The sequence below is a fragment of the Amphiprion ocellaris genome, chromosome 14 (assembly GCF_022539595.1).
Source record: "Amphiprion ocellaris isolate individual 3 ecotype Okinawa chromosome 14, ASM2253959v1, whole genome shotgun sequence".
NCBI lineage: Eukaryota > Metazoa > Chordata > Actinopteri > Pomacentridae > Amphiprion > Amphiprion ocellaris.
Genome location: NC_072779.1, coordinates 925,842 through 943,694, shown reverse-complemented (window position 1 = coordinate 943,694; position 17,853 = coordinate 925,842). Strand labels below are relative to the sequence as shown.

At 41.4% G+C, this 17,853-nt stretch overlaps 1 protein-coding gene across 2 annotated transcripts in view; it reads left to right on the top strand.

Moving 5' to 3' along the window:
* zbtb16a (zinc finger and BTB domain containing 16a) overlaps positions 1–17,853 on the top strand; it is a 175,128-nt gene that overhangs the window by 98,773 nt on the left and 58,502 nt on the right. For both annotated transcript variants that reach the window (XM_055017265.1, XM_055017266.1), the window contains exon 4: positions 5,642–5,728. In XM_055017265.1, coding sequence (XP_054873240.1) covers positions 5,642–5,728 — 87 coding nt within the window. The remainder of the gene's footprint in view (positions 1–5,641; positions 5,729–17,853) is intronic.

Here is a 17,853-nt window from a genome sequence, read left to right as displayed (position 1 = left end):
TTTTACTCTGATAAATGCAGTTGTTCTGATGAGATTTTTAACCCTCCTGTTGTCCTCATTTATGGGCACCAAAAAATATTGTTTCCTTGTCTGAAAAAATCCAAAAATTCAGCCAGAAAATTCCCCAAATTTCTGAAAATGTGCAAAACCTTCAGGAAGAAAATTCCAATAATTCCTGAAAAGTTTCCCTTTAAAGTTTTATTTTGAAAAAATCCCCCAAATTTGGCAAGAAAATTCTTGTAAATATTTTCAAAAAATGAGTAAAAATCTTCCAAAAAAATCCTAAAAATATCTAAAGTGATTCCACATATATCAGTAAAACTTCTCATATTTTCTTTAAGAACATTCACATAAAAATCTACCAAAATCCAGTGAAATTCACTGGATTTTGGTGGATTTTTTTGTGAATGTTCTAAAGAAACATTAACATTTCTTTTTTCCACCAAAAAATGTTCAAAGATTTCCCAAAAATGTTGAAAATGTAGACATCAGAAGTTTCACTGTGAAAATATACATTTTTTTCCACATTTTCAAACTTTAAAACGGGTCAATTTTGACCTGCAGGACGACATGAGGGTTGAAAACTGCCTGCCTTCCAAACCTGTTGACGGATTTTGTGGTTCAGAGGGTTAAATACTAATATTTGCATCCCCTTAGCATGCCATTAGCATCCACAACTAAGGACTAATCTCACAATTTTCAGAAAATTGTTGTACCGGATATGAACCTTCTCCTAGCTAGAATACATTTACAGCTTACACCTACAGCTGAAGTTGAAATAACTGTAAAGTTTACAGAAACAATACCCGAACACTGAGAGGTTTGTGCTTCCCTAAAGTAAACAGTACGGCACCATATGAAGGAGAATCCCCTGCATCGGGGGAACACAAGGCCTGTAAAGACAGATGGGGTTTAGACTACAGAAGTGTTACATTAGACTTTACTTCTGGTCTTTGTTGGAAGCGTTCTTGATTGGCATGCGGCCCTTTCGGCTTGTTCTCCTTTACAGCCCGTTTTATGAAATAACTGAGGCACACGGCGCTGCAACAGCAGTTGTGCAATATTTCAGAATGGGAAGCGAAAAGGGAAGCGGCTTCGGTGGCATGTGGCACCTGATCACCACGCCATCCCCACCTCCCCACACACATGCACACACATGCACACACATACATGCACACACATGCACACACACACATGCACACACATGCACACACATGCACACACATGCACACACGCACACACACACCAACTCACCACGGGTTGGGCAACATTTATGAAGTCAGCTCCGGGCTGAATCTGTGGCAAAGTGACTCAGGACTCCCCACGAGCTCAGCAGACGGGGCAAGTCTATCATTTGGAGATTCCTTTTTTTCTTCTTCTCTTTGATCTTTTGGCTTTCTTGATAGTTAATTCTAATTCATTTCACATTATCTTGTAGTCCTCATTTACTGAGATGTTTCCTGGTGAGCGGCACCGGGGAGCCATCATTTTTGTTTGCTTTGTTAAAATGAAAATCTCGCTCAGTGGAATTAAAGATCAGGATCATTTTGATGTTAAAATAATCTACCTTTTAGTGTGTGCAGCGGGAATCTGACTGGGCCCCTGTTTAGAGTGTAGTTTTTTGTTCACACTGAGAGTAACAGTGAGCGCCTCCTCGATCACAGCTCGCCCTGTCTCTCCTAACTAACAAGTTCACCCTCTCGTGATCAAAGGGGCCTCAAGATTTATCGCTTTAATTTGGCACTGAAAATGGCTGATGGAGGCTGTTACCAAGCGGAGGGCCCCCTGTTAGCACTTAGCCGGCTGACTGGAGTGACGGGCATCTGGCTGGGTGGCTGCCTGGCGGTGTGCACCCTGGATTCTTCTGCTCCCACTTTTTCCTCCCCCTTTGCCCCACGGTGACCTCACACAACTCCATTCTCCTTGAAGCAAGGCACCATGCAGGCATTTCCTGACGATTTATGTCCTTGTGCCACAAGCAGGGGCATGCCCTGCACTAAAATCCTATCCCTGGCCCATTTAGCACACGCCTCTTGGCCTCCCAGAAGACTGCTTATAGTGTTGCACCGCTGTCTGCGAGGCGGAGTCAGCACTTGTAGCAACAGTGCAAGTGTTAAGCTGACTACCCCATTGTAGTTTTTATTGATTGCAGGCCAAGATGAAGCTCAAATCACCTATATTTCACAGTGGGCCTGCAGTTTTTTCACTTTCCAGACAGCCACCAGTGTCAGTTTGTTTTTTTTTCATCAGAAACGCAGACTTCCCTACCTGGAATCTGCACAGCAGTGCTAATGAATAAGGAGAAAATTGGAAATTGTATATACTCTGCGATTGATTGCTCATTTTCAGCTCATTGCAAATTGATTTTCATAGATTAGAGAAGTTAATTTAGCTCATTAGACACCTGGAACGTAAGAAAACCCCACTGTAAAACAACACTACAATGTGTTTTGGGAAATGGTGAGCAGGAATGTAATGCGTGGCCTCAAACGTGTAAAACGTGCAAAAGTGCGTATTTACTTTGAGTGTTGATATCAGTTTATCAGCAGCACATGATGGAACAGGAGTTGCACTTGTGTGGTCATAAAACTGTCCCAGTTGGTCGCTGCAAGGGCAATCAATGAGCCCAGATCGATAGAGGGAAGGAGTCCAGTGAAGGTTAGTGGAGCAACCACATAGCACATAAAAAAAAAAAAAAGAATTACAGAAGCAACGACAAATGAATCACAATTTAAAGAAGCAGCAGAGGCTTTATGTGATTAATGCAAATGAGGGACATCAGTGGGGGTGTTGGGGGGATTCTGTCTACATCTCCAACTACATGTCTTGTTCGCCAAAGGTTAAGTGGTTGCTTTTGCCAGCTAATTCGGCCATATGCTCGTCTGTGCATTTGACACTGCCGCGCCATACGCTCACACTGCAAATTATGCCTCTTGAATATGCAGCCAATTCAAAAGGACATCGCTCAGCAGCTCGGGTCTGTTTAGTCTAAAGTTGTTAAAATGGAAATATATCTTGTGACGAAATCCAGGATGCGCTCGCTTCATAGGTCGCATTATGGCGGCTTATGATCCAGTCACGCTCACTTGTGCAGCGTACCATCTTTTGCATAACTTGTTGCATAAGCACTCTACTGGCAGGCACACTCTGTCATGTACGCTCCGTGTCATTTCTGCTTTTGGTAGGGCTTATTACAGTACAGGCCGTTCCCTAATGTCACTGCGGTTGCAAAACCACACAAGCCATCTCTCCCTGACTTTTTCTTTTTTTTCTGTCATCTAAGAATTGGCTTCCTGTTTTCATTGTGTTCTCTTTCTCTCTCTGGAGGTGTCGTAACCCAGGAGGCCGTGCCAAGAACAAACCAAGGTCTAGTCGGGAGAGATCGCTCTGTGCTTGCATTGGAAACAGACACACACCCACACACACACATGCATGCACGCCCATTCTGCACACACACAATATCCAGATGTTAAACAATGTGTGTGTGTGTGTGTGTGTGTGTGTGTGTGTCTGTTTGATGTGTGATGTGTATGGCATGTACAGTGGTCGCTGCCAAGTCATAAAAAGTCGTTTGCCTGAGCCGATGTGCCCTTCAACGGCACCCCGTGTGTGTTGGTGTGTGTGTACATGCCTCTCTTTTTATTGTTCTACAAGGTTGTACACATTCACAAAGTATGGGTGAACAATCCCCGACCGCAGCTCAGGGGCTGCACACTCCATCTACTTGCATGACCAGGAGCAAAGTGACAAGCAAAAAGTGTCATTTTTTGTTATATCAAGCTGCATTACCTGTTTTTATTTTGCAGTATATATAAAAAGCATTCCTGTCTACACATCTAGAAGTTGGAGGAATTAACCCTCGTGTCGTCCTGCAGGTCAAAACTGACCCGTATTAAAGTTTGAAAATGTGGAAAAAAATAATAATTTTCACAGTGAAACTTCTAATGTCCACATTTTCAACATTTTTGGGAAATCTTTGAACATTTTTTGGTGGAAAAAAGAAATGTTAAAAATGTTTCTTAAGAACATTCACATAAAAATCTACTTTTTATGTGAATGTTCTTAAAGAAAATATTAGAAGTTTTACTGATATATATAGAATCACTTTAGATATTTTTAGGATTTTTTGGGAAGATTTTTACTAATTTTTTGAAAATATTTACAAGAATTTTCTTGCCAAATTTGGGGGATTTTTTTAAAATAAATCTTTTAAGGGAAACTTTTAAGGAATTATTGGAATTTTCTTCCTCAAGGGGGAATTTTTTTGCTGAATTTTTGGATTTTTTTCAGACAAGGAAACAATATTTTTTGGTGCCCGTAAATGAAGACAACAGGAGGGTTAAATTTGCAGACTTGCTAAGAGAATAAACAGATTGTCAACTCTTAATGGTGCACAATGCCGACTGTCACAAATAATAGACTCTGTTATTACTGTTGGATTTTTTTTTTTCTCTCTTTGCCAAATTAGCCTACATCAATCATGTATGGGGAAGGAGATGGCATCTTCTGCCACTATTTGCATATTCATTAAATTTGGAGCTGAATCTGACCAGTCTGAAGGCGGATAGATTGACTCATCAAATTATAGAGCTAAATGTACTCTTGGCTAAATTATATAGTTCAGTGCGCCCATTAATCAATCATATATTGGAATAATATTAATCTAGATTTGTGGGGGGAAAAGAAAGAGAGAATTCAAATAATGAAAAGCTAATCTTCATATAATACTGTCCAACTGCACAACAAAACTATTTCCATGTTGTCAATAAATGTTCTGACGCTGATTCTCTGCTTAATCATAAAGTTAGTTATAAGTTAGGAATAATACAACTGGTGAAAGTGAGGCAGTATTTCTCAGCAAATACAAGAATTTGGTTATTACTGCAAAGGCCGTGCATGCAAGAAAGTTCTGTATAAAATAAAGCAACCACTATTCATTCATTCACAGATGAAAGTCCTCTGTATTTATCAAACTGAAAGGAAAGTCTGTGTCAGGATTTTTACCACTACTGTGTCTATCACTAATAGATTTTTGACAATCACACATCTTTAAGCACTAAAACAGTATTTTTTTATGAATTGTGACTGAGATATGTTCTGAGCAGAACATTTTGTAGCTGAGAAGTAAACTTGCCAGTGCTCTCTGGTGGACAAATGCTGTTTTTTTTCATTTCTGCACTGATATTTGCTGCTACTTATCAGCTGATATATTCAATATATCTGCAATCAGCTAATTTAATTATCGGTTAGTGGCGGTAAAGAGTCGCTAAATGTCCTACATCCCAACACATCCTCTCGGTTTACTGTCTGTCCTTAAAAGATGAGTTCAAAGCCAGAAATGTTGGAATGTTGGTTACCCTGCTGAGTTTGTTATTTTAGCTGAAACCATGACAGCAACTCAAATAAAGTCTTCATTTCAGATTCTTATAAGCATGTGCACATTTTAAAAATTCACCAACAACATTAAATACGTCTAAGAGCACAGTACTGTTCAGTGTTGACAGTTTTGAGTGAGTTTTATTTCTTTAATGGTATTTATTTCGTCTCTTTTTTCCCCCACTCTCTACATTTCATACTGCTTGTGTCAAACGTGGAACATGTGTGTAAAACGGCATCTGCTCTCTTGTTTCTTGTCGTCCAGCTGGAGAGAAGGCCATAGTTTGTGACCAGTGCGGCGCCCAGTTCCAGACAGAAGAATCCCTGGAGGCTCACCGGCAGATCCACACTGGTATGAACGCACACAGTCAGACGTATCGTCACGGACATGAACATAAAGATTACCAGCCTCTCTGCTGCGTCAACATGTTTGCATCGGTTGTGCAGAAATAGAATAAGCCGTCGATGCTGCGTTTAACGACAACAAGCGCGTTTTTAGCAAGTTGGATTATGTAAAAACAGCAAGGCCACGCTTCAAAATAGCCAAAATAAGGGTCAAATTTTAGCCGGGATCCCGCTGAACACATTTCATGTCCCTCCTAATTCACACCACCAATCTGTTTATTGTGTTGTTTTTTTCTCACAAATTGGCATGCGTGCATGGCGGCACTGTGTGTGTTGTGGTGGTTTTGTAGAGGCGCTGGCTAACTGGAGCCATGGATTGACAGATAGATAGATCACATCATCTTGGATTAGTCCCACTTGCCCTAAATCAAGACAGACCCAACAGTAATCAACAAACCGGGGAAACTTGGCAGGCCAATGTTGTTTATCAGTGTTGAGCTATGAAGATGGGAAGACGAGGATGAGCTAGGTGCCAAGATGTAAATAGGAAGAAGTAAATCCCCCTTCAGCAGATGTGAGATGGCCCAGAACAGTTTTACTGCTGGTGATGAACTCTTTAATTCGGGGGAATGGATTGTCTCAAGTTACCTCCACGTTATTATGGAGATGCTTTGGGCATGTTGGAGAGGATTCAGCATGTACCATGTATGCATGTGTGCAAGCTAGTTTTTTTTTTTTTTTTCTGGCTTTTCTTTCCACATTTTCACTCCAAATATCAGTCCAGTCCGACAATAATTACATCCTCTCATGGGCCAATGCTCCTGTCGATGGCATGGTTGATAGAAAATATTGTCACATCATGTTAATCTCATTTTGAAGTTGGAAAAAAGTAAAAGGAGACGCTTAACCTTGAGTCATGTCCGCCAGTGTATACTTCATGAAGTTTTTATTATCCTAACTGACAAATTCCAGCAAGAACACCAATATTTTTACATGATATAGACTTAGGATTGCATGAGAATGTAGTCAGTGTTCATAAAATTGCACAGCAAACAACAGAATGTTTGTTTTGCTCCGGAATGAGGGTGAAAATGTAACATAAATGGTCCATTTTGTCATCTCAGCTAGCGTTAGCCTGACACATATTTAGTTTAACCCTCCTGTTGTCCTCATTTACGGGCACCACAAAATATTGTTTCCTTGTCTGAAAAAATACAAAAATACAGGAAAAAAAAATTCCCCAAATTTCTGAAAATTTGCAAAACATTCAGAAAATTCCAATAATTCCTTAAAAGTTTCCCTTAAAAGCTTTATTTAAAAAAAAAAAATCCCCCAAATTTGGCAAGAAAATTCTTGTAAATATTTTCAAAAAATCTTCCAAAAAAGTCCTAAAAATATCTACAGTGATTCCATATATATCAATAAAACTTCTTATGTTTTCTTAAGAATCAACTTTAAGAATCAACTTTAATCAACTTTAAGAATTAAAGAAAGTTTTAAGAAAGCGAATTTCGCTGGATTTTGGTAGATTTTTTTGTGAATGTTCTTAACGAAACTTTTTTTTTAAACTTTTTTTTTTCCACCAAAAATGTTCATATATTTCCCAAAAATGTTGAAAATGTGGACATCAGAAGTGCCACTGTGAAAATTTCCAAACTTTAAAACGGGTCAGTTTTGACCCACAGGACAACAGGAGGGTTAAATGTGGTGTAAGACAAAATGCAACGGGATCTCTTAAAGTTCATGATAATCCAGTCTTTACTTTGTGGTATTTCTCATGCTGAGTTGATATTTTATGCCAGTGGGAAGGAAAGCTGAATGTCTAAAACAGAAAAGGTTCATCCTCAGGGGTCCCTGAATGAGCTCAGCGGGTTTTATGGCGATCTGCTCGGCAGATTTCCACATTTCACATGTAGACACTTTGCATCAGAGGGATCACAAACTGACCGATCAGCATCACCATCCTTCAGCCTCACTCCAGAACGTCCAACAAAATGAGACGAGAGACGAGGGCGCTGCCAGAGCACATTCAGGCCAGAAACAGATCTCCAAAATAGCCACACATTATCATTATCATCATCTTGTATTTTGTCCTTCATCTGAAGCCATGACCCTCCAGCTCCCAGTAGCGGCTCCCATAAGAGCGCCTCACACACACACGCACACACACACACACACACTCCGTAACATTTGATAGGGGAAGGTGGGGCAGTGTAGTTAGGCCTTGTGCTGGGGGGGCTACTCCTGAGGGGCATGCCCTCAGCCAATCAGCTCGCTGGAGGTAAAGAAGGGTTAAACGAGGCTAATGATTCAACAGCCATAACAGCGGAAAGGAGCACTCTAAATATAGGCATTCCAGTCTGGAACGAATGGAAGTTGTTGTGGGGGGGCGGCGGCAGCGAGGGCCAGACGTGTCTTCCTGCCAGACAACTGGAGCAGCAGCAGCAGCGGTAATAGTAAAGCAATCATCCATGTGTCAAGCCGCTGCGAGGGGTCAGGGTTTGAAAAATGCATTCTGCTAGAATATGACGAGTCAGTTTAACTGCACCGTCTGAGTCCCAGTTTGGCTTTTCTTGATGATCTCATCGCTACTGTACACTTGTATTACCACACACACTGCTCTGGATTCACACACTTGACTTCTGACATCACAAATCTGGAGGCCGAGCTCCGTTAATTCTAAACAGACTTTTATTTCTGTCACTACCTTCACTCAAAGCCAGCATGAATCACTTGTATCTGAAAGTTTATCACAAATGTGAATCAGGAAGTTGAAAAATGAAGATAGAATTCAGTTTGATTTAGTTTTTTATTTTGATTTGGTGTTAAAACGATTAATTATAAATTTAGTATTACATGGAAATGGAGTGTATGACTGAGTTAATCAAAGTTTTTTGACAGAACAAACACAGTGTTTATTTTGCTGATTTTAACCACTATTGAGGACGAAAATGGAACATGGAAGATGTCTCAGATTAAGGTCCATTTGTCAACTGAGAAACACAGATGTCCTCAGCTAATGTTCGCCTGACACATATTTACACTTTGCTTTAAATGTGATGTAAGACAGTAGGATTCATGTCAGTACAGTCATTAGTTTGTGGTATTTTGCACGTTGAGTTGATATTTTATAGCGATTGCAATGCAGGACTAAAGCTGACAGAGTGCTTAAAATAGAAAAGGTTCATCCTCAGGGGTCCCTGAATGAGCTGCACAAGTTTTATGACAGATTTTGACGTTTCTCGTACACTTGACACTTTGGTCGAATGGACCGAACCTTTAATGTTAATTTTAAGCAAACTCTCCTATTTCTGTCACTGCTTTCACTCAAAGCCAGCATAAATTGCTTATATGTGAAAGTTTTTGTCTCAAACTTGAATCAGTAAATTGAAAAATGAAGATAACTCGCTTGTTTTTTCTGTTGATTTGGTCTTTAAAGGGTTGATTCCGGGTGGTCCAGAGGGGCCGGTATCATTCCCAGCGGCTGCATGTATGTGGCTGCCTGGTGTTTCTGAGTGTGCTCGTGTGCCTGATATTACATATGGTGACATTCAAAGGTTAAGTATTATTCATGTGAGCTGAGAGTTGACAGCATTTAGCCAGTTGGTGTGTTTTCAGCGCCGAGTGACTGATGAGATGAGTGAGAGACGTAAACAGCCGAGTCGCTCTCTGTGTCTCTCACTTCAACTTTGCAGAGACTGAATGAGAGTTTTTCAGCCTCTCTTCATACTATAATACTGTATGATGATGGCCTTACCATGTAAAATACCCTGAGATGACACACAAATAGAATAAGTTGCATTTATTCATTGTCTGCTCTCTTGTCCATTGAGAGACACAGATGGAAAAAACACGACTAATCTGGAGTCTGTTTAGTCTGAAACAGATATAATGTTCAGTTGGATGCCATAGGATGCCTCTTCCACGCTCCACATTTGCTCTGATGCTGCTTTTCTATAGGAAAACACAAAAAATATAACATATAGGACGAGAGTGAAGTATTTCAACTGCATCAACCTTGTGGACTTTTTGTTTTAGTCCTTTTCCACGCCAGCTAACCCACATTCTGAAGCCCAGAAGCTCTGAGAGTAGCTCACTAGTTACTGCTGGCGTCGTGGTGTGTGAAGAATATGTCATCCTCTGTTAGCAAGACTGCTTTTTTATTTTTATTTTTTTGCCTTTTATAAGTCAGTGTAGCTATAAAGGAAAGGAATCGCACAGAATCGGACAGTTCTGTGTTTAATCAGTTTGAGCTCGAAAGCAAATATGTGTTTGTTTATACAGCAACTGTGTGTACAGTAAGCACGACTCGGAGTATCAGAGAGGGCGTGTGGTGGAGGCAGGAGGTTACTGTTGGGCATCAAAGCCAGATTTGATCTCGGCCTGCCTCTTGGCAGTGCTTCAGCCCTTGGCTAATGTTCTCTGATGACAATATTTGGCCTCTGAAACTGTGGCTGCTTCTTGCCTCTTTGAATGGGAACTATTGTGGCGTCTCCTTCGTTGGCCGATCAGCTGCCGTCTGACTCAAGCCCGGCCTCTTTCTCACTCTTTCTCCGGGTGTTTAACGTGCACACCTCTCCATGTTAGCCGGCAGAGTGCGGTACGTATAGCGAGCGTTCATCCCTAAAACCGTGGGACAGTTTGGAGGCATTCCTGTAGCCGACGAACTGATTTTTGCGTGGGGGTGTTTGGTGAGGGTGCAGGGCCGGTCAGGATGCCAGGGGAACGAGCAGCAAAACATCATGTGGCTGCTTTTACCCGCCGAACTCGTGCACACACACATGCACAAACACACACTGCAAACTGTCGCCTTCTCTGGCAGCGTTGTGCAACACAAACGCACACAAATAAATCCAGGAATGCCTGTGTTCAGGAGCCGAAGTCACTTGTGAGTTGCATTATATCCACTGCCGGCTAATTTCTGTCACATATTTTCCCAAATTGGATGGCATCGGATCAGAGTCTGTCTCTCTCCCGCTCTAAACTGGGACTCGCCTCAGGGCTTTTGTAAGCAAAGAACACAGTCTGTCTAGCTTTTATGGAGCTCTCATCCTTAAAGAAAAACACTGCTGTCATTTAGAGTTGTAGCACATTTACTACTGTCTCCGTCTCATGTCCTCCAACTCTTATGCAATGTATGCACAGATACAGATCTTTGTTTTCTTTCTTTAAGCCCTATCCTTGCACCACTAGCAGCCTTCCCATGCAAACACTAGAGATATTGTAGGGCAACATTCTTACTTTATGGTACATGGTTCCATTTCATCATGTGGCTGTCAGGCCATTGACAGTAATGTAATGTTCATACTGATATGAAACAACTACAGAATGCTTTTCCTTATTTAGAATTTCATTTCTAGGCAAGTAGGAATTGTAGTCACACAATAAAGAAGAAAATATTTCTGTGAGTACAGCAATAAATCCAGCTATTTCTAGACAGCTCTACACTTCAAATGCAAGCAGTAAACTATTTAAGATATCTGCAGTAACTGATACAGTAGATAAAGCATTGTAGACCCGATATAGAACTGACATACTGCTTGTTACGGTCCTGGATGTTATCACAACTCATTCTTTTTAGCTACTTCTGACCCAGATAAACACTAGACAAGAAGATTTCTTAATACCTAGTGAGTTTGCAGTTTCACATTTCTTCCAGTAACACATTTGTTGTGCAAAAGTCCTGGAGCAGGGCTAGAATAAGCAAAGACAGGAGCAAAATAGCTTTTTTCAAAATGTCAAAATAAGATATTAAGACACTTTATTTAGATTGTAATGTGATTTTTGCATGATGTAATGTCAGTCTGCAGCTCAAACACAGACAGTTTATTTCAGCATTGATCAGCATTGTTCCTTACAAAGACTTTTTGGGCAAAAAAAAATGGAATATGTATTACAAATACAAGAAATTTCACCAGATGATTCAGATAATGCAATTTGGAAAGAAGCAGACATTTTTAGACCAGGGGTGTCCAACATGTGGCCCTCGGGCCAAAAGCGGTCCTCCAGAGGGTCCAATCCAGTCCTCAAAGTGTAAAAATTCCAGAGAAGACATTAACTGCAGATTGTAAATTAGTAAAACTATAAATTTAAAATAATTTCTAGACCATGACAAGTTGTTTTGATCATAAAGTAAAATACTAGATTGTTCATTTTTCTGTTGTGTCTCATTTTTGTAATATATTGTCTTGCTTTTGTCTTTTTTTAACAGTTTTTTGTCTGATTTGTCGTTTATCTCACGTTTTTGTCATTTTGTTTTGTGTTTTTGTTGTTTTGTGTTTCCTTTTTGTCTTATTTTTGTCATTTTGTGTTTTGTTTTATTCATCGTTTTTGTCATTTTGTTTCATGCTTTTTTCATTTTTTGTCTCGTTTATGTCGTTTGTCCATTTTTTGTCGCTTTATAGCTTATTTTGTCTGTATTTTCTGTTATTTGTCTGATTTTTTGTTATTTTGTTTCTCGCGTTTGTTGTTTTGTGTCTCATTTTTGTAATATTTTGCCTTGTTTTTGTTGTTTTTTTGGTCTGACTTTTGTCATTTTGATCATAGAGTAAAATACTAAATGTGTGATTAAATGTGACTAAATGTTGTGTTCCTTTGTCGACACTCTGTGATCTGGAAGTTGTAATGTGGAAATGATAAACTGAGGCAGAATGTTGATGAAACTGAATTTATTTTTCTTGACAAATTTCAGTTTATTCATAATATTTTAATATTTATCAAAATGCAGAATGACAGACATGCCATACGAGCAGATGTGCACCGTTTTCCTCTGGGAGCACATGCAGACACACTGGTTGTTCTTTTAAAAAACCAGCATCAAATTTAGCTGCTAATGTTGTCATTTAAGTTATGAGACATAAAAAAATAGCGATTTTTAAGTCAAAGACATTAAAGTGAACTGAAGAGCAAACATTATGTGTCCTGGAAGGGGGCAATAAAATTTAAGGAGCTAGTTATTGTTTAATGCAGTGAGTCATTAACGTATTCTGGTTCGTGCATTTTGGGAGATTTGGTCGGAGGACAAGTTGCTCCAACAGTTAGAGTCAGTCTGGCAGGAAGCCTCAGTTGTCCATTACTGCTGTACGCTGTCATTTCCTCTTCGCCATCAACTGTAAACTGTTTCCAGAGCTATTTCTATGTGGATTCGGGTCCCACACCATAATATCAGATTGTGAAACAGCCGTGCTCATTTAAACATGGCCACTTCCAACGTGACATTTTCAGTTTGCATTTCCAGTAAAGCCTCTCCTCCGTTGCTGTTTTTCTCTCATCTCGTCTTTTTTATCTCGATACGTCTGCCAGCTATCTTCATCTTCCTCTCTTTTTTTCTTCTTTTCATTAGATTGTTTTGGTCCCCGCCATAATTTTAGCTTTTGTATTTCATTGGTAAACCTACCACACTCACATTCCTCTTGATTAAAGTGTAGCTCTGTGCTGAAAAGCAAAAAGGTCAGAGAAAGTGGCTCGCAAACAACAAAAACGTGAGCAATAAATTCAAGCTACAGTTGGGTTTTTAGTCTGTGTGCAGATTAAAAAGAGGCAGATTTCACCACGATAGCCCTGTGTGTGCATGTGTAAGTGCACATTTAGTCATTTGCACTGAAATCTGCACATTCAACCTCCAGACTAAGGCCTCATTCAGCCTGTTATTCAGCAGAAACGACAGGGACTGTGTCTCCCATGTGACTGCTGGAGAAATCAGTTAGGAGTCCACAAGCCTCGGAAGAATTTGTTGTCCGACTGTTGGTGTTCCTGTTTATACATGAATCATCTCTATGTGCACACACACACACACACACACACGCACACACACAGCAGTGCCAGAGAAAATCCACATATAATAGGAGGGGGAGGCTCTTATTCTTTTCTTTCTCTTTCTGTCTTTCTTTCTTTATCTCCCTCTGTCCTTTTTTAACGTCTTGTAATACAGGGAAAATATGCAAACCATGGAGTGGCAATAGTGGGTTTAGCCAGTGGGAACACAGCGTGATTCCAGCAGGCCTCGGCCGCAGAGTAAACACTTTCTTTTCTCAAGCCAGAAATAGTTTGGCTGGAGAGAGAGAGAGAGCGCTGGAGAGGGAGGGAGGGAGGGAAGGAGGGAGGAGAAGCAGAGAAAGAGGAGAGGCGAGGGGGGGAGGAAGGGAGTACAACAACTTTATGATGGTTCTGAAAGAAGGAGCTCTGTTCAGTCATCTCCTCTCCTCCTCGTCCTTCTCTTCCTTGTAAATTGTTCGCACCGGTGGCCTCGCAATCAGTTACCTCAAATTCAAACACACACAAAGTGGAGTCGTGTCACTCAAGCAAATTAGGCCAATGGCAGCGCTGCACAGGGGTCACGTCAAAAGTGCCGATTGTCTCAATCACATTAGTCCAGCGCTGGCATCTGTTTAGCATTTAGTTAATTGTGATGTTATTAAGTTGTCAGTGAGCATTAGGGCGGCGATAAGCAAAGCAAATATTCTCCCGGCTCGGGCAGCTGCTGCCGCACACGTGTTGCCGATACGCTCACAGACACACACGTATAGAAAAAAGGAAGTGTGAACGTTATTCCCACCAAACCCACCGATCGCTCTTTGAATTAAATTATCACCGCGAAGATGGAATGTTTATGGGGCATTCTGCTCTTCATTAAAAGGGCAGATGTGCATTAGCATTATGACTTCTGATGGCAAAAATGTTAGTGTGTTGAGCTTCCTGTCGGTGTCATCTGGTGAGTCAAAATGCTGATTAGCACCGCGCTGCAGCTTGTCGTTTTAACATCCCACTCATAATTGAGCAAGCTGTCCACGGTCAGAGGCAGATTATCTGTCTGTCTGTCTGTCTGTCTGTCTGTGCCCTGCTGGCCACAGAGCTCCCACGAGGCACTTTTAGCATCACAGCGTGGCATTTTCACCATCGCAGGCCAACGATAACAGAAACAGTGATTGTGTTGCAGCAAACAGGTAAAACACTACAGAGTAGATCAGCCGTGGATCTGTATCAACCTTCCATCACATGTGCACAGATGTCTGTTTTTCCTGCATGAAATGTGAAAAGACTTGTTGTTATAACGTGAAACTGATAGAAGGATTCACATTGAAGTATTTGTTGGTGCTTTTGCTGCATAGTTGACTTCGAAATGTTTGTTTGTTTGTTTGTTTGTTTATTTCAGTCATTCACCAAAAATAAATGTAACAAATACATATACAAAAAACAAAAATATTTGAATGAAAGGGTGGCAGAAGGAAGTAAAATACTTATAAAGTCTGCCCCCGAAATGCTCTGTGAGACTCCCAAATGTTCCCGTCCAGGTGATATGATAAGTGACTAAGGATGCTCTCAGCTTTCCATTCCCATATTTACTGTCAAAATGTCAGCAGGATGATCATTTGAGGCCCCACAGTCGACTTTTCCTCTGTGTCCGTAAATAAATACCTTTTTCTGGTGGCTTGCCTCCATCTCTCCCTCCCCGGCACTCACTCTCTCTCACCTTCAGAATAAGAAGAGTACAAGTGGTCAGAGACACTATCGGTGGCTAAATTAAATCAAGCGGCACTAGCTAGACTACAGTCACTTCTGCTACTAACCTCCTCCCTCTCCCTCAGCAAACAAATTTTTCCCCAGATAAGATCTAAATGAGTTTTTCCAGGCGGAGGAAGACCCTCCGTTTGGCTGATGGATGCCGAGCAGAGCTGCAGTGTGACCAACACCCGGTAGTAATCATCCACCACGACCATAAGTGTTATGCACGGCGGCCTATGTGAACAGGGAATGTGTGGCTTGTGTGTAAATGAGATAAAATGTGTGAATGAGAGTTGGCACCGCTACGTTCCCTCGCACCCGGCTTCATTCATTGAGAAATACCCAACTGGGCCCCTGCACTGCAGAGCTTCAGTGCCGAGGCTTAGTGTCATGGTGGGCACAGTCGCATTGAGGCTTCGCTGCAGGAAACCATGGGACAACAGCATGTCAGAGAGGGAGGTAGTATTCTTATAAGGGGGAAATAGGTGGGTGGGATCCAGCAGCAAATTGGGATGTCCGTAGTGGTGCAACAGTTTGGCTGCAGGAGAATCCCCACATGGACGGATCATTGTAAACCAGGGACAGCAGCCACACATCCAGAGAGACCAATAAAATGATGTGGTATGGGCAGTGGGAGGGTGGGTAGCGGGGGCGGATTATAGACTCCCAGAGGGCTCTGCGATTCACGGGCCATAAAATGGAAGTCAGCAGGACATGCTGCAAATCTGGCCAGCCAATATCCACCTTCCCCTTCCTCCCTCCTTCGACCCTGAGGATGTGTCTTAGCTGTACGTCACAATGCAACCCCAGCGAGCACGTCCCGTTGTCGGACAATCTCAACTCCCCTGGACGCCACTATTCTCCCCTGTTACATTTGCATGTCAGCCGCTGCGGCTTTGTTCGAGATCTGATTGGTTAAGGAAAAAAAAGGAGGAAAAAAATAACAGATAGATAAGGGAAAGAGACAGAACAGTGGAAATCAGCGAAGGCCTTTGCCATCCAGGGAATAAAAAGGCCTCTTTTGTCAGGAGGTTCCCTACGTTCAGATATCCCATCGCATTTTAACCTTGGCAAGGCGAGGACTTTGAATATAAAAGGATTCGCCCAAGAGAGCGAAAGGGAGAAAGAGATGTGGAACAGTGGCCCCACGTCAACAATAGCCAGGGTTCTTTTGTCCACAGTGTTATTTGAAGTAAATCTCCCTCTGTAATTAGATTGGAACTGTTTGTGGACATCTTAGGAGAGCGCGTCAGTGTTAAAACAGCGACGCACGAGGGCCCTTCTAATTTACAGTGCAAATACCTTTCGATTAGCGCCGAGAGAGAGGAGTGGGAGTAGAGACCGAGGAGGGGAGACAATAGAGGGAGTCTTTCAAGTCTTTTTTCTTTTTATTGTTGTTGTTTGAGAGCGGGAAGAGGTTCGAGCAGCTCTCCTGTGTCCTTAATTGTGAAGCAAGGAGATTAGTACGAGTGCTTCCAACCTTTCACCTCAAACAAAGGAGCCATCAGATCCAGTTGCCTGGTGACACGGGGTTTCACACCGGCAGATTCAGCCGCCGCCGCTGCAGCTCCTCGCCGTGCAGCTCAAGAGAAGGAATGGAATCGTTTGCTTGTGCACCCCCATGCAAAAGCGTTTCTGTCCCCCCGTCCGTCTGACAGCAGCCTTAATGGCAGCGAGCAGCCACGCTAATGAAAATGGCCGTTCATCCTCACTCCGAGTCTGTCTCTCAGACTCATATAAAAGTTAATGTACCTGTGACAATGACATTCAGAAGACCGTTTAGCTTTGGACAAATGCTGCATTTCTTGGTGGCAAGAGCAGCCGGGCACACAGAAATGTCCTTTTACACTGCGTGCAGCTCAATCAAAGGGCACTTAGCGGTGTCATATTGATTATAGGAGCTTAACCCCCGTCAATCTCTGATGGGTCGTTTTGGCAGCCTTCCCATGGATGGCTTCAATGAATAGAGCTGCCACCACAGGAAGTCAGGGGTTCCCTCATGTTGAGGCAGCGCTGGTCACTTCTAACTTCACTGTAAACCGAACAACATAAACCTACACTGCAAAAACTCTAAATCTTTCCAAGTCTATTTGTCTTATTTTTAGTCAAAATGTCTCATCCCACTCGATATAAGATAAATTCACTCAACAAGTGACATTTCAGCAGATGGAGGGACTTGTTTTAACCCTCGTGTCGTCCTGTGGGTCAAAATCCACCCATTTTAAAGTTTGAAAATGTGGAAAAACAAAATATTTTCAGAGTGAAACTTCTGATGTCCACATTTTCAACACTTTTGGGAAATCTTTGACATTTTTTGGTGGAAAAACAGAAATGTTAAAAATGTTCCTTTAAGAACATTCACAAAAAAACAACCAAAATCCAGCAAATTTCACTGGATTTTGGTTGATTTTTTTGTGAATGTTCTTAAAGAAAATATTAGAAGTTTTACTGATGTATATGGAATCACTTTAGATATTTTTAGGATTTTTTGGAAGATTTTTACTCTTTGTTTGAAAATATTTACAAGAATTTATTGCCAAATTTGGGGGATTTTTTAAAATAAAACTTTTGAAGGAAACTTTCAAGGAATTATTGGAATTTTCTCCCTAAACGTTTTGCAAATTTTCAGAA